The following is a 27,466-nucleotide window of genomic DNA, read 5'->3' on the forward strand; positions in this document are numbered from 1 at the left end:
GCCGGGAGGAGATTTGCCGAAAGCAGAGAGGGTAGAAAGGCATTCTCAGTAGTGGTGGGGCCGGGGGTATTGATGTTGGGGTTGGTTGAGGGGGTAGGAGGGAGAGGCAGAATGTACGCTCGATCGAGAGACGGAGGGTTGCGCCGCGGGAGGGAAGAGAGGTTGTATGGTGTACAAAAGAGGAGGGTGGAGCAGGGGCAGTGGTAGGTATGGAGGGGGGTGGGTGGGATAGTCATGGTAGGTAGAGGGGAAAAGTTGAGGAAAGTTAGGAGGGTACAAACAGTCGAAGACTAAAATTTGCCTGAGTTTTAATACTAATAGAAACCAATACAATCAACGTTACAATGCTGTATATACCTCCCCCTAAACAAATCATTCACGCCAGACACCATGCTAATCTCTAAGATGTCCCCAATTCAAATAATGTGCATACACATCGTCAATACCATCATCATCGCATATCCGCACTCGTCAACGCCTGAACAACGCTCGTACCCTCCTGGAACCTCGTCTTGAATATTCGATTCGCATTTTGGAACATGCCGTCCTTCAGCGAGACAATAATGAATTGACTACCTTTAAATCTCGTTTTGATAAGGCGGCCAATATTCTGCGTATGTGAGAGATCGAGCGCTGCGTCCACTTCGTCGAGGATGTACATGGGCGCGGGTTTGAATTGAAGAAGGGCGAGGATTAGGGAGAGCGCAATCAGGGAGCTGTGACTTTGTGAGCATGTCGCTTATTCTCTTGGAGAAGAAGGGGATTTGGTTGGGGAAAGGGGAAAGGGGCATACCGTTGACCACCACTCAGCTCGTTGAGTGATTGCTTCCAGACCTTGCCTAAGCTAACTTTCACCTCCAAACCATCACTGATTTGTTTGCCTTCTGGAGGATCCAACTTGGCGAAACTGCCAGGTAGGAGATCTGCGAAGATGGCGCCGAAGTCACGGTTAACTTTGGTCCATGTTTTCTGCAGCGCTTCTTTCTTATAATGGTCCAGGCTGACGATAGTCTCTTCGATCTTTGTCTTATCACGGATGACAGTCTTCATCATGTTCTTTAGGGCAGCTTCTTTCTTCTCAACACTGTCGATCATATTCATGACCTTCGGGTTGATCTTCTTTTTCATGCCTTGAAAGCGCTCGGTCAGGCTTTTCATAGAGGATTTGCACTCAGCGATGTTTTTGCCTGCGAAGTCATAGGGCGTGTTGGTTCTACCGAAGCTTTCCTTTTCTTCGGCGATCCAGTCGTGCTGCTTCTCCATCTCGCGAAGCACTTGATTAGCAGCTTGTTGATCCTTAACAAACTTCTCGACTTGGTGTGACAGTCTCTGGAGCTCTAAACCATCGTCAGCTATCCGTTGAGATTTGGACCTTGACGTATTCTCAAGCGCGTTCAGCTCTTCGTCGAAGCCGGTCAATTTAGCGCGCTCATCATCTAGCTTTGCTTGTGCAAGATCTTGGGCATCCTAGAATATGTGAGTAGATGTTCAAGTGCTGATCATGGATGGACGAACCTTGACTCGAGCCTGCTCTCCTTGTAGAGCTTTGATCTCGGCCTCTTGTGCTTTGAGAGTCGAATTAACCTCTGCTAGTTGATCCTGGGCAGCGCCGAGATCGGCCCCTGCTTGTTCGGCCTCGAGTCTACTTGACTGAAGCTCTTTTTGAAGGGTCTTGACCGAGACAGAATTTTTCGTTTGACTTTTCCTTAAGTCGTTGACGCTCTTTTGCAGCTCAGCGAGCTTACTGTCTTTATTCTTGTCGAAGTCTTGCATATCCTTTTCAATCCGTTTGATATCCTTGGACGCCTCTGTTTGCCTGGCTTTCGCTTCAACAGTGTCTTGCTTTAGCTGCTCGACGTTGGCTCTCATCTCCTCCACCGCTGAAATAATCTGTAAAGAGTCAGTTGAGTCAAAGCATCTCCTCCCATGATAAACTTACGGAGGACGAAGAGTTTCCTTTAATTTGATCCTCAGTCAATGTTATTTCATGCGTCTTCAGATCAAGCTCTTGTTTTATTTTCTTGCAATTTTCGAGCTTCTTCTTCTCCTTTGCCATAGCACCTTGCAGTTCTGCCAGCTCCACCTCATAGCCTTGCATTTCTTGAGTAAGAAGGTTCAGCTTTTGCATAATAACAAGCACTCCGCTCGAGCTAGGTGAGCTGCCTCCGGATAAGGTACCCGAAGGGTCGTAAACGTCTCCCTCGAGCGTGACACTTTTGAGACGGACGGCAGGATCAAAGGTGACTCTTTTTGCCGTCTCGGCATCTTCACATACGAGCGTCGAGCCAAATACATACTGCATTGCCGCTGTCACCTCATCATCATACCCAACCAGAGAGAGGGCAAGATCAACTTTGCCTGGCGCCAATTTCTGGGCAGCTCCTATCTTGTCTGCGGATGCTTTAAAGGCTGATATCTTGTTTAGCGGGATGATGGTGACACGTTTCTTCAGCTTGCCGTTCTGCAATAATTGAGTGCCGGTCTCCGCTGAGTCTACGACTACATTGTAAAGCCGACCCCCGGCGCAGATCTCGAGTGCAGTACCAGCTTTAGTTTTGTCTTTGTCGAGCGTGAACAATTGTGCAACTAGGCCTTTCACCTTCGACCGATCAAACTTTGGAGAAGGATCATTATACGAAAAATCGAGGCTCGACACTTTTCTCTTCAACCCGTCAGCTTGCTCTCTCAAAGATCTAATCTGTTTTTGGAGTGAGGTTTCGCGTTGATGCATTTCGTCTTCCTTGCCAGGCTCGAAGCCCGACTTCTTGAGTTCTGCTTCCAGCTTTTTGGCTTGAGCTTTCAATGTCTCCAGGCTTTTCGTCAAGCCTGAGTTCTGCTCCTTTGCTTTCTTGGCGCGTGGCTCGTCCTCCTTGATTCGCTTTTCTAGATGCTGGATCTTCATCCTAGCCTGCTCTTGCTCAGTACTTGCGGCGCTGACTTGATTTCGGGCTTCATGAAGTTGTCCTTGATACCCGCTTTCCTGACCATCTCTTGCAGCAATACCTGTCTGTAACGATTGCAGTAAATCCTCTTTCTTTTCTACCTCTTCGTTTTGGCTGTCAAGATCAGCCTTGGCCTTGTCGTATTGTGCTTGCAATTTATCGTAAAGTTTGCTCTTTTCTTTCAGCTGAGCCTCGAGATCTCTGACCGTACTTTTGAGTCCCGTTCCATTCGTCTGCTCCTCTTTCATGCTTGCCGATTTCAAATCAGACTGTGTCTGAAGTCTGACTGCTTCGTGTGAGTGCATCTTTGCCTCCTCCTCCAAGGCCTGGAATTTTCCGCCTTTCTTAAGCTCTTTCTCCCTTGCGGCTTTTACTCTCTTGATGTCTTCCTCAAGATGTGTCATTTCGCTCTTCATTCTCCTCGCACCGTCTTCCAAATCAGCCGTCCGTTGCTTCTTAAGCTCTAGATCGTTTGCGGATTGCTTGCCTCTTTCTCTGTTCTTGAGGTAATCGTGAGCAACGACCAACTTCGTTAACCTCTCCAGATCGCTCTGCGTAGTCTGAAAATCTAAAAAAGCCCTTTTCTCTGATCTGAGCTTCTCCAATTTCGGCTCAATCTCTTCCTTCAATAGCTCCGTGATCTCTTGAACTTTCATCTCCTTCTTATTCATGGTTTTGAAAGCCTTGTCTCTGCGATCCTCAAACATCCTAGTGCCTGCAGCTTCTTCGATCATAGATAATATCTCCACAGGCTTCATGTTCAAGACTTTGGTGATGCGACCCTGCATGATGAGGAAATTCGGATTGTTTATGTTGAGTTGCACGGATTGAAAGAGGTTCTGAACGGTTTGCTGTTGCGCGCGGTGGCCATTGATGAGGTATTTGGAGGTGCCTCCGAGGACAATTTGTCTGGTCACACTGATCTGTGCATATTCTTCAAAGCCTATCGGTGACTTTTTGGTGTCCCGATTATCGAAGACGATGGTGACAGACGCCTTGGTAACGCCCGCTTGCCCTCGCTTGTAGATGAGATCCTACATGATTTCAGAATCATTTCCGGTGAATCACCAAATTTGATCAGGACTCACCTGGATATTTTGCGCCCGCACAGTGCTCATACTCGTAATACCAAGGACAAAACATATTGCATCTAGGATATTCGACTTTCCGGATCCGTTGAGTCCTGTAATTGAGTTGAAGCTCTCATCCCAGCCGCTGATGACCGTACGGACAGCATATGATTTGAAGCCATCAATCACGAGCTCAATGATCCTCATCTTGACGGTGAGTGTCGTTCGCGGCTGTGATCGTTGGGTAATGATCCAAAGTCGCAAAAAGTAAACAACGCGGAAGGAGGCGCGCCCCGCGGCTGACTCAGCAACAGCTGACGAGGCTTGGCAAACCCCTATTCAAAGCCCGCAAGAATTCGGGAAGATAATCAACCGGTTGTAAAATGCAAGTATTATGGTCAGCGATAGGCATGAGCACATCGCGATCAGCAAGCCAGTCTATTTGCGCGTTCTCATCTTAGACCTTCCTAGAACCGTAGTGCAGGAATCCTCGCGAGAACAATGCAGGATAGGGCCGCAGAAGGCCCGTGGCGGACGTGTCAACCTTGCATAAGTTCTATGTCGGATATCGAACTAAACAAATCACTGACTCGTGGGTTGGCCCGCTCAGAGTCAATGGTTGATGCAAACCCCACACTGTACGACGGTACATGTCTGCAATTGGCGGCATTTGGGCTGTCGTCAAATGATCTGCAAAAGCCAAAGCTGCACGAGTCGGTAAAGACATATGCATATGCATACTTGCGAGCATGTGACACATCCATTAACGCGCTCTCATATCATTGAATCTGTGGCGAGGAGATAGACTTTTGGTCTGACAAAGGACTCGAGTTTGTAGAAAGGCAAGAAATGCTCATCTTCTCATCGCCCTTCCTTATTGCTGTCCCACGTTTCTCATGGTATGATGGAGGGTATTTCGCAGCTTCTGCCCGAAGCATTCAATGCTGGGCTGTCTCTTGTTATGTTCCTTGTCTTTCTAGCCTACCATCTTGGTCTCGTTGTATACAGACTGTTCTTCGCTCCACTCGCAGGCTTTCCTGGGCCAAAGATAGCAGCGGTCACAGGACTCTACGAGTTCTACTACGATTATGTGAAGAATGGCTCGTACCTTTACCGCATCGAGCAAATGCATCGAGACTATGGTATGATGCATACGTATGAGAGAAGACACTATTAATGTCTTGTCAAGGCCCTATTGTCAGAGTCAACCCTGAAGAGTTGTCCATTGATGACGCAGATTTTTACAACGAGATCTATGTTGTGGAGAGTAAACGACGAACAGACAACTATCATGCCTTTGCGAAAGGATTGGGCTTTGATGGTAGGGAATATCAAGTCCACTGGGGGCGAGGTATTTGACTGATCGATGAAGACTCACATTTTATAACGGACAAGCACGACCTACATCGCAGACGAAGAAAGCCACTAGAACCCTTCTTCTCTCGAGCAGGCGTTCGGCGACTTACTCCCATGCTGAATGACTGTGCCCGGCGGTTGCTCGCTCGGCTTGAGCAATTGAAAGGAACAGATACTATTGTCCGTTTAGATCATGTATTCGCAGCATTGACTGGCGATGTCATGCGCAACATCTGTACCGAGTCAGATGAGAGCTATCTTGACGACCCGAACTTTTCGCCTGAATGGTACACCAAAGCCAACTTCCCACCGTGGCGATTGCTCACGCGTGTCAGGTTCAATACACTGGAGTCTATCGCCCTCTCCATGCCAATTTTCGTTAATCTACCATTGCTTATCAGGTGAGTCTAAGAAGAGTCAGTTTTCTAGAGCACACGTCTCAATGCAAGGGTGCAGGATCGTCGCGCTGATACCAAAATCAATCTTGTTGTGGGCATTTCCAGGCGGAAATGCTATGGTTAGATACGAAGCGGTCGGACTGATGTCTCCCTCCATAAGAGAAAGCTGCTAAACAACGATTCAGATGTCCAAAGCCCATATCTTGGATGCAAAGCGTGCGAAAGAGCAAGCAGACGCCGGCGGCGGAGTTGCTGAGATTCACACCTCCATTTTCCGCCACGTCATGAGTAGTGACATGCCAGAATCAGAGAAGTCAACGGAGAGATTGTCCCGAGAAGCTCAAATCCTACTGGGTGGCGGATCTGTCACCACCGGTCGTCTTTTCGACTTTATTTCCTACTACATTATGGCAAATGACAACATCAGGGGACGACTAAGCCGAGAGCTCAGACACCTTACTGCTGGCTTCCCAGAGCAGATTCCTACCTTTGACGAGCTGGAGAAGTTGCCATATATGCACGCTGTCATTAAAGAAGGCCTCCGGCAAGTCAATGACTGCCAAAATAATGAACAATGCTAATGCTCATTGGCAGTCTCGGCTACGGCATAGTGCATCGACTACCACGCTGCTCTCCGGACTGCGCCATCCAATACAAAAAGTGGACAATACCCGCAGGCGTGAGTTTACGCTCCATCGACCTATGGAGCCAAAGCTAATCTTTCGACACATCTATAGGCATCTGTCGGCATGTCCGCCTATTTCATGCACTCAGACCCCAAAATCTACCCTGAGCCTGACAAGTTCATCCCCGACCGCTGGCTTGGAGATTACAATCCACTGATGGACAGGAATTGGGTGCCCTTCACCAAAGGATCACGGCAGTGTCTAGGGATGCAGTAAGTCTTCCTTCCCATTGGTATCATCATTAGTACTCGGGATGCCATTCATTCGCTGTAACTGATTCCTTGATATCTAGTCTCGCCACCGCTGAACTGTACATCGTACTTGCGTGCATCTTCCGACCCGGCGGGCCAAAGCTCGAGCTTTTCGAGACTGATGAGACTGACGTCAAATTGGTGCATGACTTCATGCTGCCTTTGCCCAAGCTTGATTCGAAGGGGCTGAGAGTGATGGTGAAGTAGGTGAAGACGAAAGTAGACGAGTGTAATATTTGCACAAGCTTGTGAGCCGTGTAGTTTGATAGCTACAAGTAATCCTTTTTCAATTTCCAATAGGTTAAGTCTTGCCAGGACAGATATCTCCCAACAACGCCAACGCTTAAGTCTTCCTCATCCTTCCCACTCGAAAATTTACTCCAGAGCGCGAAGCCCAGTCTCCAGCCCCATCACCTCTCCACCGGCCCCCCATCCTTGCTCCACCCTCTACTCCTCATACTCTCCTCCACCCTCCCCCAAATCCCCTCCACAACCTCCCTATCCCTCCACCGCCCCTGCACGCCCTGCGCCGGATTCCACTTATCGACCTGCGCACTCGTAACCCCGCGTCCCCACCCCCTCACACTAGCCGGAATATCCTCCCCCCGCCACCCAAGATAAATCCCGAGCGAATGCTTGAACAGATCGGGCGCATTCTGCCACTTATAGCTCTTGAACTGCCACGTCTGCCCCGTCGTAAACACCGCCACAACGCGATTCCAATAATCGGGCTTGAACTGCTCAGGCGTGTCGACGAGGATGAAGCGGAAAGGCCGTTGCGGGTCGATGCTGGGGAGGAGGCGGGATACGTGCAGGATATTGGCTGTCGTGGAGGAGGAGTCTGCGGGGACGTAGGTACCGCTGTCCAGGAAGGATTTTATGTTTGACATGCGTAGGAGGGAGGAAGCGGAGGGGGAGAGCAGGATGATGGGGTCGGGGCGTCGGCCGGGCTTTTTGTCGCGTGAGGCGAGGGTTGTGGTGGGGTTTGCAGGGATGGTGGAGGGGGCGTTGGGTTTCTTCTTGTCTTTGATGAAGGTCTCGGAGTATTTGCGGACGTAGGAGAAGTCCTGAGATCTTAGTATTCTGGCGTGTGTGGAAAGGTCATGGTAACCTCACTGTAGGCTTGTGACCACGAAGTATGCTATTTCTATCCCCCATCCTTCTCTCAAGATTATAGATCTCTTGTAGTCGCGGGTCGACTTGTTTCCCGATTCTTGCAGCGGCAGCGCTGCTAGGTACTGTGGCGATTCCCCCAGCCGACCCGGATGCAAGCTGAGCAGATTTAGCTGCCGCGCTGTCTCCTTCTAATGGCTTGATGAATTCACTCTCGTCCGAAGCCCCTTCGAGCCATGTGATCAAGTCTAGTCTCTGAACGAACACTAAGTTTGTCACTCGTCCAGCTTGGCCGGACTTCTCGAGCTCATCACTGAGTGACTGAACAGAATCAATATAGTCTTGGATGGCATCATGACGCTTCTGCCAGGCGAAAAAGATACTACGGAGGTCGACGGGCTTCTCGGACGAAATGAAGCGCGTTGGTGTGTCTAAGGATATGGCGTGTGGTTCGGGAGCTGAAAAATAGAGGTGGGTTGCGACGGCGAGGTTCTCAGTGGGATTATTATCTGTGGAGGCGGAAAGGCTGATTGGGCTTTCGGAGGCGATAGATTGGCGCAGACTGATCAGTGGGTCATGATTTGCCATTTTGTAAAGAAGAAGAGAGTAGATTGGGACGGCAGCTGCCAGAAAAGTCCAGATCCAAAAGTGAGTCGCGTGCACAAGGTCGCGGCACTAATACTGATGGCCCCTTTTTTCTCTTGTTTTGACAAGCGTTACAATGTTACAACCTTAGCAGACTACTGGTATATTATTGTCAATGACTACAGGGGTTTTGTCTCAGCGGTCTCGGCACAGACTAGCCTCCTTGGATTTCCAGTCGTCGTAGAGTCCATAGATACAAACCACTGCCTGCTCATCTGGAATATAGGCAGCTTGATTGTAGGAGGCAGCAAATCATTGAGAAGACACCAGACTTTAAACACTGTAAGGCCGTCTAGAACAATTCGTTTCAATGTACAAAGATGGAAATACAGCACACGATCCCTAAAATTTTAAAATACAAGATCCAAAGCCCCTCTCCCACCATCACTGGTACCACTTGTGGGTTTGTAGAAAATGCTCTATGGTAGGGAGACTTGTGTATAGCTTACAGAGTCTATTTACATTAGAGAAATCCCCTCCCACCACATGGTTAGGTACGGTCTTCCCACCACAAGCCAAGCTCATGCCTCACATAATCAACAACCACGGCAGCCCAGACAGCAATTCCCACGATCTGGCCAAACCCCCAATCTTCAACATTGACAATACGATCGTACTGCGGTACCAGCATCTGGTAAAAGAAGAACAACTCCATCGCAGTGCACCAGACAAGTATTGACCCTGCTGCCACATGTACCGCCGCTCTCATCAACCTTCCCGTATGCTCAGCGAAAGAGAATCGCCCGACTAACTTTATATGCCTAAGACGCGTCCACCAACATCTGATTCGTGACAAGGGGGATGGAAAAGATGTTACTAGCCACCGCACGATCACACAGACAATAAGTGCATCGCACAGCGCTGCCCCAGCTAGGAAGAATCTCTCCGGTTTCAGCTTCTTAGGGTAGTTAATTTCATAGTTCCTGCCACAGATTCCCTCCGGAGCCAACCCGCCCGTGGCAGTAGGCCAACCTCTGTCTGCAAATTTCGTTGCCTGGGTTCTGTTATACGGTTTCGAGAGTAGTCCAACAAGCTCGATGCCGGTGCAGGAGCCCAAAATGGCTGAGAGACTGGTTAGTAGCACGTCGTATAGAGTAAGTCTGTTGCATAGGAGGAGGGTGTAGAATGTGACTGCGATGGGGAATATGCCGTTTGTGCTGACGAGAAGGAGGAAGGCGCCGTCGAAGGGGTTTTTGATGCTGTTGGAAGTTGAGAGGGGGCCGTAGAGGGCGATGAAGGTGGCGATTTGGAGGGTGGTTGAGTAGTAGCATTGAAGTGTGTGGAAGTCGGAGAGGAAGCGGTGGAAATTGAGGAGGTGGGATGAGGCCTTTGGCTGGGGCTTGGTGTGCGATGTCTTGTCAGAGGAGTGTGAGTGCTGCCGTTGGGTTACTGGCGCTTGAAGTTCGTTTGATCGACTGAGCTTGACGAATTGGGGTGTGGCGATTATTGCGAGACTAAGTATGGCGATTGATATCTGGATGAGGTAAGATAGAATCATCTGTCATATCATTAGCGGAGAAGGCATTCTTTCAAAAGCTGTAAACGGACACCAAGGCCACCGAAATCAGGATTTACACTTGCGACGTATGAGTTGCAAATTTGGTCCCAACACCTTACTACACCATGACCAGAAAGTTGACCATCAATATCTGAGAGGGTGGCTGTGGAACAAGCCCCTGATCGTGAGCACTTGGGTAGCAAGGCACAATAGCTAAGGAGGCCTGTTGATACTATTGAAGACAATTCAAATGCTTGTCGACGTGTGTATTTTCGCGAGGCATCATTGATGGTGATATTGGTTGCCGACGTCTTGATTTCAGGCAAGGTAAGAGTCACATTCGGGTAAAGCGAGCATACGGTCAGGAGAGGCCTGGAGGCGAAGACGAATTCCGCGCTGTTGCAATATTGATCCAGCAAAGGACACTGTTTCGATTCATTGCTGCCAGACCGGCTCATACACTCGTTGCGAAGGTAAGAAGCACTGTCAAGGGATGCGGTATTTGATTCAAGGTAGGCTGTCCAGTTGCAATGAGTGTCCCATGTCTTGACAGCCGGGAGCTGCAGCGCTTGAAGAGTATCGAATGGGCTCGGACAATTCGTCATTTGGAAACCAGACTGGGAATCCCCGATAATGCGGTGGAAGCCCAATTGGTTCAACAAGACTCAAAATTCTGCCCAAAAAACAAAATTTGCCACCCAAGGTCTTTGGCTTCACTCCGTTCCACCGCCGATATTGTGCATTCTGGTCATCCGCTGTGTTCTATCGGTTGAAAATTTGGACTGCATTTTGAAGATTCACTTTTTTTTAATCACCCCGGAAAGATAACCCAGATGGTCAGGCCTGGCAGAGCTATGTTAAAGCAAACAAATGCGACCATACAGGCCAACGCGGCCATAAGTAGGAAGCGATAGCGTATCATAGCCCACGGCCGAGAAAGGAGAAGGCATGGGGCCAGATGCTAGAACAAGGCTGACACCATTTGTGTGGCTGAAACTCGTGAGCTAAGGTGACGATCTCCTAGTGCTTGGTCCCCACTTTGTCCTCCAGACGGGGCCACGAGCGAGTGCTCAGGTGGCCTAGGGGCAGATGCTCAGGCGAGGTAAGCTCGAGACACCACGTAACGACTAAAACAAACCTGGCCAGCGGCATGGCTTGCTGCCCACCTGTTGCAAGGTTGTACTCGAAGCCGTGACAGAACAGTAGCAGGTACGACGTTTCGTACCTCCATGGCGCTCTCGATATCCTGCTTTTCTTATCTTGACAAATCGTGCTGGAATTGTTTGAGATGCATAGACTAGGTCCGAGGGTCGTGTAAACAGCATGGTAGCAGATATCAAGGTCGTCGAGGGCTGGGCCGCCGGGCGAACCTCAATTTACAGTATTGGACAGGAACAACTTCCTATTCGTCATCTCAAAGCCTCTTAGCACGCCAAGAAGGCATTCATCTCTTACTGTTGCAACGCTTGCGGGCGCCACACGAGTTAGCGTAGATCGTGAGCTAGGCACCTTCTAAACCAGGTTCACTAATGAGAGGGTGGCGCTCACCCTAATACCTATGAAGAGTGACTTTGGAAATGCTCGGGGCGAAACGACCACATTTTCAAGCTAGCGATTCAAACGAGCGATGCTGATGCGCAATCAGGTGACCCATTTACCTGGCTATCGAAAGGTCGACATGGATGGGAGCGTACGTCAAGTTGTATGAAGGCGACAACAAAAGCGTTTCCAAATTAGTGCCGGATCAAGCAGCTTCGCACTCTAGAGTTGCCTTGCCATTCCTTTCGCTGTCAAGATCAGACGTGCTCATCTTTACTTGCCATCTATATGCTTCAATAGCCAACTTTGAAGCGAGGTGGGTGCTAGCGAGATATCATAAAGCGTTAATTCGAAACCTGGAACAGCAATTATTCGACCGGAGAGATAGTTCAAGTCAGCCTGAAGACCCATCCCTCGCCTCCAGGTGAATTGAGACTTGGGCCCGCTATCTGCAAAACAGCACCGTCCAATACGGTGCTCGTCGATGAAAGTGTCCAAGACAGATTGTGTCAAGAGATTGGGACTCTTACCGTCCATTGAAATGACTCTTATCTGAGCGTCGTTTTCGTGTGATTTAATTATCAGAGTGTAGAGAAGATCTTCTTGCCACTGTAAAAGTAGTGCGGCAAATAAAGGCCCGTGAGCAGTAACTTGGATCCTCCGCTCAGAAACGGCAGCCTCACCATCTAGACAGAACTTCTCGCGTAGAACAGGAAAGGTTTTCTTGCGAATGCCCGCCGTGAACCGATTTATGATGAAGACCGACTTTTTGACATTACTTGCGGTGTTTTGTAGACCTGCGACTGCGTCGAGTCTGTATACTGCGTCTATGTAAGTTACTCGCTCCGGCACAGCCCTCTCTGACGCGACGATGGGGGTGCGAGAAACCGGGGCAGGTCGGCTAATCCATGCTCCTGAGCGAACCCACTCATTCCTCGTCTTCCTGGTTAATTTTAGCTGAATATACGACATTTCGGCTTCACCACGCCATGCAGCACATTGAAGATGTAATAACTGGACACATCTGTTGGAGTCGGAAAAGTACTGTGGGTCATGTTCCTTCTGGAATGTCTGGATTGCCAAACCTTTATTCGTAATCGTATATGGAGGTCTGTCCGAATGCTCGAATGTGGCTTCGACGACGCCACCAGACAATGCAAAAGCAGCCGGCGAGCGAGCCAGCATTCCGCTATATTGTATTTCAGGGTCTGTCCAAGCGAACACAGACTCATCGCTAGAATTCCTTATGATCTCCTGTTGAAGCCTAGTGAAAGCCCTAGGCCCCTCTCCATATATCAAGGGTATATTGACATCAAGAAGTCCTAGCAAGCAATAGGCCATATCCTCGACCTAAGTGGAAATTAGAGTCTGAAAAAGGCTGCGTTGAAAGTTCAAGCATGACTTGAAACAAAGGGCAAGTAAAGAAGGGAGACTTCGAACATAACTCACCCTGGTAGTTTTACGGTGAGCAGCCCAAGAAAGCTTGACAGCAACGCAAGCACTGTTAGGATCCTTCAAGTGTGGAAAGCTGATGCCGGTTGCAGTTGAGATCAGTCGTTGCAACCGCGATCTTGTCCCGATCTTGCCCCAAGCTTGGTCATAGAATTCAATCTCTGATGGAGCCAAAAGCTCTTGTAGAGTCCACCCTCTCTCAAACCATTTGCTTTGAAAGAGCACAATTTTGGAAGGCGTCGAATCGAATGCAGATATTTCGCGCCCTTGCGCTGTAGTAACATCTGATAAGTAGGCATAACAAACCTGCGCATTCTTGTACCACTCGTACATTGAATTGATGGCTTCAGAGAGCTCGGCACTGCTCGTTTTATCGATACAGCAAGTATCAATCCATACGTACTGCAAGCCTTGTTCAGCTGCTAAAGCACAGCAGCGTTGAATCTTTACGAATCCGGGGCGTGTCATCACAGCTACATCGCGTGAATCATGCAGAGACACTTCCTCCTCAACTTTACCCCACGTATGGGACAAAATTGCGTAGGGTGGGATGTCATCATCGTAAAAGTTGTGTAGCGTGATATCTGTAGTCTGAAGCAGACGCATTTTATGACACCAATTTGAGGCTCACCTGCTGCTCACACGTTGAAAAGAGGCATATAGTCGTGTTAGAACACACCATAAGTCTAACTCATTGTTTTCCAGTTTACCTCAACTTCAAGAGTGGCATTCGAATTCCAAGGCCGAAGGATGTGCTCAAATGCCAAGCGATCAACAAGGTGAATCAGCATAGGTAAGCTCGTAAGACACCTTGCCCGTAAACGATTCCTTACGAGATGCCCTTGTATTCTAGGGCAGTCATGAGAGCCTGAGGCAGTAGGATGTGGCCCGGACACTGATCGTCTGGTTCGATCTTTAGCTTTCTCCGGGCCGTCCCTCAGGCTGTCATCAGCTGCACGTGACGCACCCTTACACCTCAATCTGATATCCCAAGTATTAACTTGCCAGGCGAAAGGTCTGCATCTGAGAGTGATTGGAAGACATCGGTCAATTGAGATGCTGAGCCCCTTTCTGACCTTCACCCTCCGACTATCAAACCGTTGCCCTCATGCACTTCCCTTGATCTAGCACTATGAGTTTTCTTGATTTGACGGACTGTGCTCGTTATTTGAAAACCATCATCAATATCAGGTCTATGGCCTTGCCCTAACGATCAAGGCTCTGAATGTATCGCATGCACCATGCGGATCAAAGAATCCGAATCCTCAGGCGTACATCTAAGGCCATCTCGCTCAGTCCGCCGCAAGGCACCTCCTCCAAGTCGCAAAACACCACCTCCACCCACAACAGCCAGAGCGCGATACGACTTCACACCTGGCGCAGAACACAAGGAAGAGCTGGAGTTCAAGGAAGGAGATATATTCGAGATTGTGGAGACTTCGCATATGCTAGAAGAGGAGGGATGGTGCCGAGCGCGTCTGAAAGGGCAGCAGAGGGTTGGTTTGGCGCCATTGGAATATCTCGAGCTTGAGACAAAACCAATCGTCCGGGCTTTGTCGAGAAAGAAGTCGCCAGCCAAGCTGTCGCCTGTTCTCAATCCACATGAGTCACATGCGCACCCGCCTCGCCCTCCCAGCACCGCACCAAGCACAGCCATTGAGGCGGCGACAGTCTTCCAAGCATCAAGACCCTCGCCAACGCCAGAATCGCATACCCAGCATTTACAGAGTACTCTCCTCAATCGTTACTCCATTTATATTCCACCATGCTACATGCTCATCTTCCTCGGAATCTTCTCAATCGTTGCAAGTCTTGCCGCAGCGCTGTGGCGGTCCAACGTTCGCAATGATATCCAAGGCGGCTTTTCAGTAGCGCAGTACATCCTTGCTGTCGGCATATTCGTTGTAGGAAGCATGATAGCGATCCATAGCCGCGCATGTGTGTGTTGGCAAAGCAGTGGATGAGATGGGACCACTCTTTGAATGGAGTGGCCTTTCGTACCCACTTACTCAGCAAGATTCGTCAATGCTTTCGGCATATACACAATGGCTCAGTTCAGCCTGCCCCTGGATTGGAATCGGATCTTGTGTTCTGCAGCGGACATACAGTCACAAAGGTGCTTGAAGTCGTGCTTAGCATGCATTCTTTGCTATGCAACTAGTAATAGGGTCGGACAGACCGACCTGGACGAAGGTGAACTAACTCTTTGACATTTCCCCCTCGCCATCAGATAAGACTTTCGCATCTATTTCAAGCAGCCTGTCGTAGTAGTAACGCCTGCAAGACTACCCGATTGCCGGAGGTGTGCATTCTCACTGCAAGTATGGCTATTCCAGAATCGTCACGACTTCTTCTGAGCCGATCCTTATGTCAAACCGACAAAATACAGGCGCCAGAGAAGCTCTGAGATATGATGCTGATGAGAATGTGGTACAGTCTCTGGGCCAGCGATCTTGGGACAAGGGGACGACAACCAGACAGGACTGCAACGCAAATGAATATCCTGAATTGCCGCTCTATCCTCACAGTCCTAAATGAACCACACCACTCACGTCCCCACCGCTCATACCACCACCACTAGCACAGCTCAATACTCAATCCGATGCGTCTGCCCATAATTCTGCTCCGAATCCGTCCGCGTGACGGTCCGCCTAACTGGCCGTCCCGGAAGGACCTCAGCGCTCTCCTCGCTATCCTCACCCTCACTACCGCCAACCCCACCTCCACTCCTCGCCCAATCCTTCCCCCCACCCCCACCCCCGGCAATCGACGCCCACACCTCTTCATTCCGGCCATGCATAGAACAAATCCCCATCCCCTTCTCCTTACTACGCAAATTCTTCGGACACAACGGCGACGTATCCAAGTGATCCGGGATTTCCTGCAGGAACTGCTCTCTAGTCGCCGCTTCCGCCTCGATCGCTTCAAGTTGCACATTATACCATTCTGTCGCGGACACCCTCCTGCCGCTCCCGCCGGCATGAAACCCTGCGCCGGTCTTCCAGTTTTCTTCGTGCATGTGTTTTGGTCCAGCCTCGTGGTGGTCGTGGTTCATGGGTGTTTTGGGAGGTGAAAGAGGGGGAGATAGTTCCTCTTCCTCTTGCTCTTCGGAGAAGGTGTAGGTCCGCTTTCGGTCTTTGAACATTTTCGGCATGGCATCGTCTGCGTTCGGGGGTTTGTAGTTGAAGAAGAAACCTCGGGCTTTGTGCTTGTTGATAGGTGGGGTATTGACCCTCCTTGCTTCGGAGGGGAGAAAAGTCGGGGCGCCAGGGTCTGTCAACTCAACACGGAAATACTGGCCGTTGTCGGCGCCGATGTACATTTCATTTTGATCTGGGCTCGGCAGGGGAGGTTTGCCTTGCATGAAGGAGCGCATAGAATCTGACGACGAGGAAGAGTGGATTGTGGAAGTGCGAATTGTAGCTTCATTGGATGGTACTTGGCGCACTTGGCGAGGATCAGCGATAGAGAGGGCGCTACTATTAGAGGTGTGTGTAGAGAAGCGTTGGAGGGAGATCAAGCGGAGGGCAGATGCTGTCCGCTCGAGGACTTCGCCAGTACGAGTGCGGCGAATTGGAGCTATTCGTGGTAGCGGAGGAGATGAAGCGAATTTCTTAGCAGAAGTTGAGCGCCTGATTCCGAGTCGGCGTTTGGTCTTCTGAAAGAGACCTTCGTGCAAATTTGACTTTGGGTTTTTGCTCCTAACATTGTCGGAGGTGACGCCAGTTGAAGACAGATTGTCGATCTCCGGTGCAAAATGCGAAACGGAGGAGATGCCAGAAATTTCCCTAGCTTTTGCAGACAAATTGGGTGGGTCTCTTACACCAACACGAGATGGCTTTCGTGAATTTTCTTCGACGAGTCTACTTTGCCCCACTCGGATCTCAAGCCAGTGACCTGACATCTCATGCTGCCATCGGAAGCCGCTTCTTGCTTCACGAGGTGGACCGCCATCCTTGGTAGCTGCGCTAGAGACTCGCAGTTGTGGGATAGCTAGAAGATTCCGAGCTTTAATGCTAATGGAAGAACGTTTACGGTCCTTTGACTCAGATTTGAGGGACTCGGATAGCGAGGCCGTCTCTGGTGTTTGCCGCTCTAGCCAGCCAGATGCTGGTGAGTCTGGAGTCGTCGGCGTTTTTTGTCCTCCCAATGACGCCTGATCGGATTTACCGCTTCCTCCGGACTGCAATCTGCGCCATTCTGGTCTTGAGGCCGAGGGCAACGTTGTCGAAAATGGGATGGGAAAGCTTGGACTGTTCGTGCTTTCAGAGCTCCTGTCTCTTCTTGCAGGCTTGTGTGGAACGGTTGTCCTCGGAGAGACTGGCGTGGGTGTATTAACTAGTGACTCCAAATGGATCGATGGGTTTGGACCGTTTGAGCTTTGGGGGCTTTGATCGTTTCTTGCACGAAAGAAGGAACTTTCAATCGCAGCACTAGGCAGGCGCTGAGGTGCGTTCGGTCGATGAATAGAGGGCATTGTATCCAAGATCCAAAATGCCTAGATAGAATTTCGTTCCCCCAATGCATTATCTTCGAGATTAAGGATATCACCAAAGGTGAGGAGAGGTGGGCTGTTGTCACTTCTGCGCAGGCTGACGTACAAACGTGGAAATAATCAGTTACGGAAGGAGCGTTGAAATGAGCAAAACGCCCGGACAACCAGCCCACCGCCTCGAGAAGCGCGTGCAATAAGAGACCTATCGCTTCCTCTTAATGTCATCGTTCGCCTGCGTCAAGAGTTTCTTTAGTCCAAGAACACGCGACCAAGCTTGGGCTTCCGAAGCAGTCTCAATGAACTGCCGATCTGTCCAAGTCTACGTAAATATCCGCCGAAGAACAAGGCTTTCTAAGTGACTTTGGCGTATAAACATTCTAACACCCTCTCGACGGAACTGCCGCTGAAGACAGCAGGCATTCTGACTGCAGCATTGGCTAGTGAGCCTGCCTCTTCATCATGACTCTAGTCAAGAGTGGTTCTTTGCACCGACTCCACTTCTCGGTAAACATTCTGCGCTGCTGCCGTGAGCATCGAATCGAGGGTCGAGTTAGCGTTGTCATTCGGTGATGCGTCACCACCGCTAGGTTTGATGTGTGGACCGAGCAGTGTGATTCTAACAACACTGTCTGCAACTTCAAATCCTGGACCTGGAACCCCTCTAGATGGATCTAAACAGTAGGTCATAATCCGCCGAGCGAAACCCGCTAGGTAATACAATGGGATGGTATCAGAATCGGTATCTTTCAAGACATCAATATATATGTAGCAGATATCTTGCCCTTCTCCTGAATGGTAGACTTTGGGTACGACATAGTCGCCCTTCCACCTCTCGTGGCGGCCCACCCACCGAATGTTGGGGTAATTAGTGTCAATATCGTTTAGCCACAAGCCGAGGGCGTCTTCACAATTTGGCCTGCTGGGGGCAGGCCACTCAGGTGAGCCTCTCTTACATTGAGGTTCTTTGCTAAGTCTAGGAGAGGAAAAGACCAGCAGTAGGATAAAATGATGGACCGCTTGAAACAATGTTCGTGACATTCTGAGCGTCACTTATGAGATATCAAGTGCCAAATGCGATGATCACACACGCCCCATGTTTACAGAGTTGTGGATGTCTCCAGCATATAAGCATGCCCGAGCTGTTTCACTCTGCCACACATTTTGTCTTGTACTCGGATCAGGACGCGCGCCAAAAGTGACGTGTCTCGCATGCACCGCAGAGACAATTGCGGATGGCCATAAATGTTGCCACTAGTAATGTAAGTAGAATGCTCTTAGTAAGACCTCGGTGAGAATAGTGATCCAGCATTCCCACCTTCAATTCGCAGAAAGAATGGAGATTTTACCCCTGTAGGATGCGCCATGGCAGACCAACCTACCTGTCAGGTTTACAGCATAACTTGTCAATACCATGGAGCTTCGTTGCTCCTAGTCAATGACATCTGCTGTCATTGTTGCTCGTTTAAGATGACGGAAGGTACCGACATTGTCCATTTTGGAATTAGTGTACCAATGTCAGAGTCTAGGGCTTACATTGCAGTAAGCAAATGAAGACAATCAAAGGCCTCCCAACCTCCTTTCATAAATTCACTCTTGTTTTAGGAGGATTCGAAGCAGAAGTGTCCATCAACGTCTTACTACAGCAATTCCAACTTTTCAAGATTACCTCGCGAGCACTGCAAGTTATGGCATCAAAGTCTGCGACACCAGCTCCACTCGATCCTATGGATTTCTTTCCATTTCGCGGTCAATATGGAGGCTCTTCGGCTGGTGCCTTACTCTTCATCAGCGTCCGCGCGACACTGCCATTGCTCTTCTATTCACTCCTCGCCCCAACATCATCGCCCTACTCGATATTTTCCAAGGTTCCTTGGGCTTTGCCATCCAGGGACCCTCCTACAAATGACGAACTTTACATCGTTGGTTTACCTGACGGTCTGCTGAGATCGCTAAATGATTGTCTTGGGCTATCATCGTATGGGTCGCTGCTTCTTCTCGGCGTCACGCTACCTTCATTGTCTTTCACGGCGTACAATCTGCTTTGGCGTCGCGAACGACTACCTATGACCGGCCAAGGCGGGTCAGTCCAGATCACCACGCAAGTCAACCTCATTGATGCCGTCCACGCCTTACTGTTCGTCTACTTGGCCGCGAGAAACCCAACTTGGTCGCCACAGCTATTCAGATGGACACCGATCCCCTTTGTTTTCGGATGGGTCTTGCACGTTCTTGCTGATCACAGCAAGTATCTGTTCCGCAAGGACCAGCGCAATCGTGGCAAGGTCTATACTGGAGGTGTTTGGGGCCTTGTCAGACATCCAAATTTCCTTGGTTTCACAATCTGGAGGGTAGCTTTTGCGTCCGCGAGTGGAGGCTGGGCGTTCGGAATGCTGATGTTGGCGAATTTTGTGTATCTATTCTGGGCTACCTCAGTTTCTATCCTTGAGGGTTATATGGAAGAGAGTTATGGAAAGGAGTGGGATAGGGCCAAGCGAGCGGTACCCTACAAGATGATCCCGGGTATTTGGTAAGGTCAGTCCTCCGGTGACAAAGAGAAGCTCAAGAACGCGAAGAATTTAGAATGGTCGAGGAACGTAGACTGAGCAAGTTAGAAGCTTTCAATGAAGAACTACTACATGACCGTAAATTATATGATCAAGCGAGAACGATTCAGCAGACTTATTCCCCTTCCCCATCAAGGGTAAAGACACATTTGCCGGACGAGTCAAACTTTTATGATGTTCTCCAAAACCTTGCGGACTCTGCACGGCGAAAGCTGTACAAGAGCTGCATTTGATAAGAGCACAAGTGTGAACGAATCCTAACGTGTCACTATGGAGATTCCGGAGTTCTTCGAGTCTTGTGTACGTCTTGTAAATGGTTGAATAATTTGATGGAAAGTCAGGGGGTTCGTCGGGGGAAAATACAAGGCTTGGCATGGAGATAAGACGGCGGCGTTATGACATGACTAGAGGTCGTCATCAGATGGAGACTTGGAATTTGAGGATTTGTCAGTATCTGCCGGTAGACCGTTCAATTTGCATATAGATCTACTTAACTACCACTTCTATATTCGTGCAATGATCCTGTATTGACTGCTATCTTTGCGCATCGTTACTCCCGCTGCAGAGCATGGTCTACGGCCAGATTCTCCCTTGGAGGTCAACCATACGCTATTCGTCGACTTGCCTCCGTTGCAGCCATGTTGGAGTTCGGTATCCAATACACGAGCGGCGCATATCGTCACTTCGGCCCTCGCCATCCCTGATATACTCAAAGACTCACCCATCTCGTCTTCCCAATACGCACAGACCTCTCACCACCTCGCCACCTCGGCGAAAAGAAAAAAAACCCGACGAGATTCCTGAGCCTATACCACAGAAAGAAATCACATTTGAGCAAAACAAGGAACTAGGAGCTTTAGAGAAGCAAGTAGATGGCTCCAGCGAGGCAAGAAAGACGCCAGAGAGCCCAAGTTCTGGCGCAACCAATGTCAGCGATGGAAAAGGTAGTGCTGCTACGGGTAGTGGAGGAGAGTCAGGCTCCGGAAGTGGAGACGGTGGTAAGAAGGGGGGACGTAAAAGTTCAAGTGAGAAAGCAATACAGAAACCTTCTATACCCGAAATCTATCCCCAGGTCATGGCCATCCCAATAGCAAAACGACCCTTATTTCCCGGTTTCTACAAGGCTATTACGGTTCGGGATCCAAATGTGACGGCGGCTATACAAGAAATGATGAAGCGTGGTCAACCATATGTAGGCGCATTCTTGTTCAAGGATGACACCCTCGACAAAGACATTATCGAGTCTATGGATGACGTGCACGACGTTGGAGTATTCGCCCAGATCACAAGCGCGTTTCCAGTCACTGGAGAACACGAAAGCCTAACGGTCGTACTTTACCCGCACCGTAGGATACGCATATCGAAGCTTTTGCCTCCCAAAACTTCCAATGCTGGACCGACCATAGTCGAGGCCGAGAAGCCAGATGAAGAACCTCCCAAACATCAGCCCTCAATAGAAAAGTCAGGAGATGTCGTGGCGAGCTTTGAAGAGCCAAGCACACAGGCACAAGAGAAAGAAACACAGTCATATGAGATTACCTCGTTCCTCCAGGACTATCCTGTTAGTCTTGTCAATGTCGAGAATATGTTTGAAGAAAAGCAGGAGAAGAACAGCCCTGTCATGCGAGCCGTGACGAGTGAAATAGTCAGCGTGTTCAGGGAGGTCGCAAACCTGAATCACCTTTTTCGAGACCAAATCTCCACATTCACGCTCACACAGTCAACTGGCAATGTACATGAAGATCCTGCGAAGCTAGCGGACTTTGCAGCGGCAGTCTCTGCAGGTGAACTTAAAGAGTTACAAGATGTGCTAGAGACTATGAATATAGAAGAGCGGTTGCAAAAGGCGCTCATGGTGCTGAAGAAAGAGCTTATGAATGCTCAGCTGCAGAGCAAGATATCGAAAGATGTAGAAAGCAAGATTCAAAAAAGGCAAAGAGAATACTGGCTGATGGAACAAATGAAAGGCATTCGACGAGAGCTTGGCATTGAATCAGATGGTAAAGACAAGATGATCGAAAAGTTTAGGGAAAAGGCGAATAAGCTGGCAATGCCTGAAGCCGTCAAGAAAACTTTCGACGAAGAATTGAACAAGCTTGCGCATCTTGAGCAGGCTGCATCTGAATTCAATGTGACCAGAAACTACCTCGATTGGCTCACTCAGATACCGTGGGGCCAACAAAGTGCCGAGAACTTCGGTATTCAAAATGCCATGACTGTTCTAGATGAAGATCATCACGGGCTGAAGGATGTCAAAGATAGGATATTGGAATTCATTGCCGTAGGAAAACTACGGGGCACGGTTGAGGGCAAAATCCTGTGCTTTGTTGGACCCCCCGGAGTTGGCAAGACTAGTATCGGCAAATCAATAGCGCGTGCTCTGAACAGGCAGTACTATCGCTTCAGTGTTGGTGGACTCTCAGACGTTGCGGAGATCAAGGGCCACCGACGGACGTATGTCGGCGCGCTTCCTGGTCGTATCATCCAAGCGCTCAAAAAATGCCAGACAGAGAACCCACTTATTCTCATCGATGAGATTGATAAGGTCGGTCGTGGACATCAAGGCGATCCGTCGTCAGCCCTTCTAGAATTGCTAGACCCCGAGCAAAACAACTCTTTCCTGGACCACTACATGGACGTACCTGTAGATTTGTCAAAAGTTTTGTTCGTTTGCACAGCCAATATGACGGACACCATACCGCGACCACTGTTAGACCGCATGGAGGTTATTGAGCTCTCAGGCTACGTTGCGGACGAGAAGATGGCGATTGCTGATCGTTTTCTTGCACCTGCCGCCAAGGATCTCAGTGGCTTGAAAGACGTGGACGTAATTCTCAACAAGGGAGCAATTGAAGAATTGATTAACAGATATTGTCGCGAAAGCGGTGTGCGCAACCTCAAGAAGCAGATTGAGAAAGTCTACCGCAAGTCTGCCCTTAACATCATCAAAGACGTTGGCGAAGAGGTCTTCAGCGAAGAGAAAGGGTTGACCGAAGAAGGTAAAGCCGCTGCAGAGGAGGCCAAGAAGGACGATTCGGATGTCAAAGATACACCAGCCTCGATCGACAAGGAAACGACTACGAATCCCAGAAAACAGCTCAAAGTCCCCGACAGTGTCTCCATAGCCATCACGCGAGAGAATTTGAAAGACTATGTGGGCCCTCCCATCTTCACATCTGATCGGTTGTACGAGACCACACCGCCTGGTGTTGCTATGGGATTGGCGTGGACATCCATGGGCGGTGCTGCGTTGTATGTAGAGTCGATCCTTGAGACAACACTCTCCGCCTCATCGCGGCCGGGCCTTGAGCGTACTGGTAACTTGAAAAACGTCATGAAAGAATCGACACACATAGCGTATTCATTCGCCAAAGGTCTAATGGCGGAGAAGTTCTCCGAGAACAAATTTTTCGATAAAGCGAAGCTTCACCTACATTGTCCCGAGGGTGCCGTTCAAAAGGATGGACCGAGCGCTGGAATCACGATGGCAACGAGTCTGATGTCTTTAGCTCTAGGAAAGAGTCTAGACCCCACTGTGGCGATGACTGGTGAATTGACGCTGACTGGCAAGGTCTTGAGAATTGGAGGTCTTAGGGAGAAGACGGTCGCGGCAAGAAGAGCAGGCGCTGGCACAATTATCTTTCCTAAGGATAACTGGGGAGACTGGTTGGAGTTGCCTGAGGTGAGTAGTTAATTCTTCTGTTTCCCCACTTTTCGGGAGTCCAGCTTTTCAAGTTACGATCAATGGATCTAACACCTGGGTATAGAATATCAAGGAAGGCATCACTGGCCACGCCGCGGACTGGTACTCGGACGTCTTTGACCTTGTCTTCCCGGACATAGATCCACAACAAGCTAATAACATATGGAAAGATGCACTAGCAAAGAAGTCCGAGAAGGACAAGGCGGGGGAGGAGAAGGAAGAAGATGATTGAGTTCATTCCGCCTCTTCCTCCTATTCGTTCTGCTCGCTGTGAGAGCTTGCTTTCGGTTGTTCCTATGATCAAGTATCTACTGCATATTCTCGGTATAGTAACGCTATTTACAAGGCTCTTGACATAAGCCCCCAGAGTGGGATTGAAAGAGTCAGCATTGGCGTTCGTCGACGTCGCCACGTGGGAAGTGGTGACGCTACTATGGTTTGTAAATATTGAATTTCCACTCTGGCGAATCTTGTGATAGAATAATTCTCCATAGATATGCTCATCGACATGTGTCTTTGAGTAGGCATGCAATGAGAATTTGCGGCTGTCATTCTTGCTGGGTCATTCTCTTAGGCTGGATTGTGAAATGCGCGTCCTCCTTTTCACACTCACTGTTCATAACACCCTTTGGTCTACTACACTCGACCAATCTAACCAGCGTGTTGAGCGTAGACGCTGGGTATCACGATCTGCCTTTGTAGGCTCTACATATATATGCGGCTCGGTCGCGGCCTGCGATTGGCTCAGTATGTGATCAAGCTGCAGCCTAGTATGATGCACTTACCTGAAATAGATGCCACTCAAGTTTCTTGCCGGCAGGTACTTTGCTACTTCTGATCTAGATTCGAGATGTCGCGCATTAGACTGTCTCTGGGTTTTCAGCTAATACCTGGCAGGGCTACGACTTGTAATGTCGTATCGAGGTGTCTGTTGCCATGATAATTCGGACTCTCTATACGCCATTATAGCCAAGACAATTGCAGCGTTGAGGATAATATGAAAAATGACGGACCCTCTCTCGATCACCTTTGGCGTAATTGGCACGACCGCCGTTGCGCTGCAGACTGGTCGCAAGCTTAAAACATTCATTGAGAATATTGACAGAGCTCCAAAGGCCATAGTCGACTTATCAGACGAAGTGAGCGCTTTGAATGATATACTCGCGGCGCTTCAAAGCGTCATCTCGCAGGCAACTGGCACGAAGAAGGCTGCTACGGAACTTGTCTTCTTTTTCCTCAATCAAAGTCTGCACAATTGTGTCAAAGACTTGGACGCGCTCTCTGACAAGCTGAAGCCTTTTGTCAAAGCAACTTCGAAACCCAACAGAAGCAAGTGGCGGGGTTTTTTGTGGGCTTACCGCGAGAAGGAGTTTACTGATACTAAAGCAAGCTTGTCGTTGCACAAGCAAAATCTGGAGATGGCTCTTGGCATTGCTAATCTATGTGTTACTATCTTGGATTTCCATGTCTCGGTTTTTATTGACACTAAGGCGTAGTACAAATAATGTGGCAGTCTCATCAGAGCTCTCAGAGGTGCATACCCGTATCAGAAAGATGCAGCACAAGATCGATATTGACAGGGCTTCCATAGCTGATTCTAGCATCTATGGCTCAGAATCGGGTCTTTCTGATCACCATTACGCCCTCAGAACGTTTCTTATGGAAGCGGAGACGACGCTAACAGAAATACCAGATAATGCTTCAAAACACAGATTTATGGGCTCGACACTAAACGAGGTGCCTCTGCAGTCTCATACTATCATATCTAGCTCATCGGAGGCCTTTACAACAGCTAATACGACGCTTGCGGTTGTACCAGATGATGCTTTAGACCAAATTCCTATACAGTCATCAGTGAACGATGTCCCATTGCAATCTCTCACTATTGCACCTGGCCTTTCAGGGCTGAGAGAAAGGCTGTTCGAGTTCATACACCAAGAGTATCCCTGTATTAAAGATGGTTGTGTCATTCCATATGTAGTAGCTGCGGCGGAAGCACATGATCCCCAATTCTCATTAGAAAGGCGGGATTCACATTCACTATTCCTGGTGAAGGGTAATCTGATATCTGAAGTCCATCTTTACGGCTTTAAAGCGAAATACCTCGTAGTACCCTATACAAGGGAAGAGCGGACCCATTTCGAAGCGCTCCATGATTACGTACCCTCGAATGCGGGAACCCTTCAGTTTAGTCAAGGAGATATCCTTTCAATCACAGAGCAGATCGAGTCAGGCTGGATTACGGGCTCATTGTGCAAAAATGCGGGAAAGTATCCACGGGAATACGTGCGGCCTTGTAAATTTGGTCACTCAAAGTCGTTGCATATTTACGATGCCCTCCGAGGAAAATTTGTTCTTGGTTCGAGAATTTCTTTGAGATTTCATTCTGCACTACGTGAGTACGATCTCGGCTTCAAGAGAAGTTTGATTGACTATTTAGACGTAAAACTCAAGCACAGTCTAGTGTCCTCCACCGAGCTCGACGCTTGCATACAAGGTCTCGGAGACGAGACCCGACTCTTCCTCCGCTTTCTTTACACGGTATGTCAATCGATCCCTACCTTGTTTTGGCCTCCTCAGTTTTTCATGATGTCATTTACGTGAACGATGAAGACTACGTATGAGAAGACCTATTCATCTGCTACACAGTCTTGTACTTGCTGAGTGCTGTCAATGCTCGATCACGACTAACTATGATGCTGATAAAGCATTAGAACTTTCGTCATATGATTGACAAATCTAAGACATCTGTAGCCAGCTTGTCTCCAAAAGTTGTTGACGATCAACTTGTAAATTGGTCGAATTTACTGTTCCAAGACATTGATATGGAGAAAGCAGGCTTCAAATCCAGAACGGTGCTTCGTCTTATGAAGACCACTGGAAGATAGTGCTCACACGTTGTCTTCTATCCGATCTAAGTGTGTCGAACTGCCAACTCTACAATTCAACGACTGGAAAATTCCTCTGTTGCCAGGGCCCAGTGACAGCATCGCAGAGGCTTCTGCTAAGGAATGGACTTCGCAGTCCGATGAGGAACGCCCAAGGCTGTTCAGCGTCGAAGACAACAATTTGCGATTCTTGCAGCTTTCGGACATATATCAATGCGACGACACAGAGATACCACAGCTCGTGACTCATGCAATTGGGAAGATCGAATCGAATCTAAATCGAGGACGGCTATACTGTTCCATAGAGGAGTCGCGCAATGAGCTCTCATCGCTACGTGATATCGAATGTATGATTTGAGTGTTTGATTTTAGCTGTTGCGGCACCACTAATGGCAAATAGTCGAAGATGTTTATCCAACTCTGCGCAGACTAGCCGAAGATGTTTCGTGGCCTCCATTTGTCCTAATGTACTTCTTCAGCTTATTGGAACCGCCGATCCTGAATCTGCATATTCCTGACAGAGACCTTTATCAGATGAATTCTACTGACAAAACTGGCGTCTGGATCATTCGCCGAGCTCTCCGCACACATCTTGCCGAGATGGAGACAAAGGCATACCAGACATTAAAAGTCCTGATCCAGGTAATTTATTTCCAAAAATCGCTTCAAATGTCACTAACAGTCCCTTTAAACAGCATTTGCGCCATGTCTATGCACTCGATCATACAGCCAATCTTGCAGTACTGTGGGCGGCGGTGCTCTTAAGGCAGCCATGGACCTGTGGATGGCATTCTGAAGTGTCTTGCGACCGGGTGGTAGAAGTGCTGCTACAATACGAAGATCTTATACCACGGCGGCAGTGGTAA

The 27,466-nt window shown here is 49.0% G+C and overlaps 8 protein-coding genes across 8 annotated transcripts; 4 read left to right on the forward strand and 4 right to left on the reverse strand.

Annotated features, from left to right (window-relative positions):
• Nucleotides 1–451: 451 nt before the first annotated feature.
• On the reverse strand, nt 452–4,219 carry KY384_003373 (uncharacterized protein; the record flags this gene model as incomplete). The annotated part of the gene is made up of 5 exons (XM_044811891.1): nt 452–716; nt 794–1,467; nt 1,516–1,890; nt 1,940–3,976; nt 4,031–4,219. 5 exons carry the CDS (start codon nt 4,217–4,219, stop codon nt 452–454), a joined length of 3,540 nt encoding a protein of 1,179 aa, XP_044671024.1.
• Nucleotides 4,220–4,913: 694 nt separating this feature from the next.
• KY384_003374 (uncharacterized protein) lies at nt 4,914–6,910 on the forward strand (the record flags this gene model as incomplete). The annotated part of the gene is made up of 7 exons (XM_044811892.1): nt 4,914–5,154; nt 5,202–5,333; nt 5,385–5,769; nt 5,825–5,885; nt 5,952–6,314; nt 6,504–6,664; nt 6,745–6,910. The coding sequence occupies 7 exons, from the start codon at nt 4,914–4,916 to the stop codon at nt 6,908–6,910; spliced, it is 1,509 nt and encodes a 502-aa protein (XP_044671025.1).
• Nucleotides 6,911–7,113: 203 nt separating this feature from the next.
• KY384_003375 (uncharacterized protein) lies at nt 7,114–8,404 on the reverse strand (the record flags this gene model as incomplete). Its single annotated transcript, XM_044811893.1, has 2 exons — nt 7,114–7,770; nt 7,820–8,404. 2 exons carry the CDS (start codon nt 8,402–8,404, stop codon nt 7,114–7,116), a joined length of 1,242 nt encoding a protein of 413 aa, XP_044671026.1.
• Nucleotides 8,405–11,771: 3,367 nt separating this feature from the next.
• On the reverse strand, nt 11,772–13,556 carry KY384_003376 (uncharacterized protein; the record flags this gene model as incomplete). The annotated part of the gene is made up of 3 exons (XM_044811894.1): nt 11,772–12,848; nt 12,948–13,352; nt 13,401–13,556. 3 exons carry the CDS (start codon nt 13,554–13,556, stop codon nt 11,772–11,774), a joined length of 1,638 nt encoding a protein of 545 aa, XP_044671027.1.
• A 635-nt stretch (nt 13,557–14,191) lies between these two features.
• KY384_003377 (uncharacterized protein) lies at nt 14,192–14,914 on the forward strand (the record flags this gene model as incomplete). The annotated part of the gene is made up of 1 exon (XM_044811895.1): nt 14,192–14,914. One exon carries the CDS (start codon nt 14,192–14,194, stop codon nt 14,912–14,914), a length of 723 nt encoding a protein of 240 aa, XP_044671028.1.
• A 623-nt stretch (nt 14,915–15,537) lies between these two features.
• Nucleotides 15,538–17,427, reverse strand: KY384_003378 (uncharacterized protein; the record flags this gene model as incomplete). The annotated part of the gene is made up of 1 exon (XM_044811896.1): nt 15,538–17,427. The coding sequence occupies one exon, from the start codon at nt 17,425–17,427 to the stop codon at nt 15,538–15,540; it is 1,890 nt and encodes a 629-aa protein (XP_044671029.1).
• Nucleotides 17,428–18,992: 1,565 nt separating this feature from the next.
• PIM1 (ATP-dependent Lon protease pim1) lies at nt 18,993–23,944 on the forward strand (the record flags this gene model as incomplete). The annotated part of the gene is made up of 3 exons (XM_044811897.1): nt 18,993–19,972; nt 20,646–23,691; nt 23,777–23,944. 3 exons carry the CDS (start codon nt 18,993–18,995, stop codon nt 23,942–23,944), a joined length of 4,194 nt encoding a protein of 1,397 aa, XP_044671030.1.
• A 772-nt stretch (nt 23,945–24,716) lies between these two features.
• KY384_003380 (uncharacterized protein) lies at nt 24,717–27,466 on the forward strand (the record flags this gene model as incomplete). The annotated part of the gene is made up of 5 exons (XM_044811898.1): nt 24,717–25,105; nt 25,209–26,253; nt 26,737–26,947; nt 27,001–27,242; nt 27,296–27,466. 5 exons carry the CDS (start codon nt 24,717–24,719, stop codon nt 27,464–27,466), a joined length of 2,058 nt encoding a protein of 685 aa, XP_044671031.1.

This window comes from Bacidia gigantensis (assembly GCF_019456465.1).
Source record: "Bacidia gigantensis strain McMullin 20006 chromosome Unknown contig_180, whole genome shotgun sequence".
In the NCBI taxonomy this organism is placed as follows: domain Eukaryota; kingdom Fungi; phylum Ascomycota; class Lecanoromycetes; order Lecanorales; family Ramalinaceae; genus Bacidia; species Bacidia gigantensis.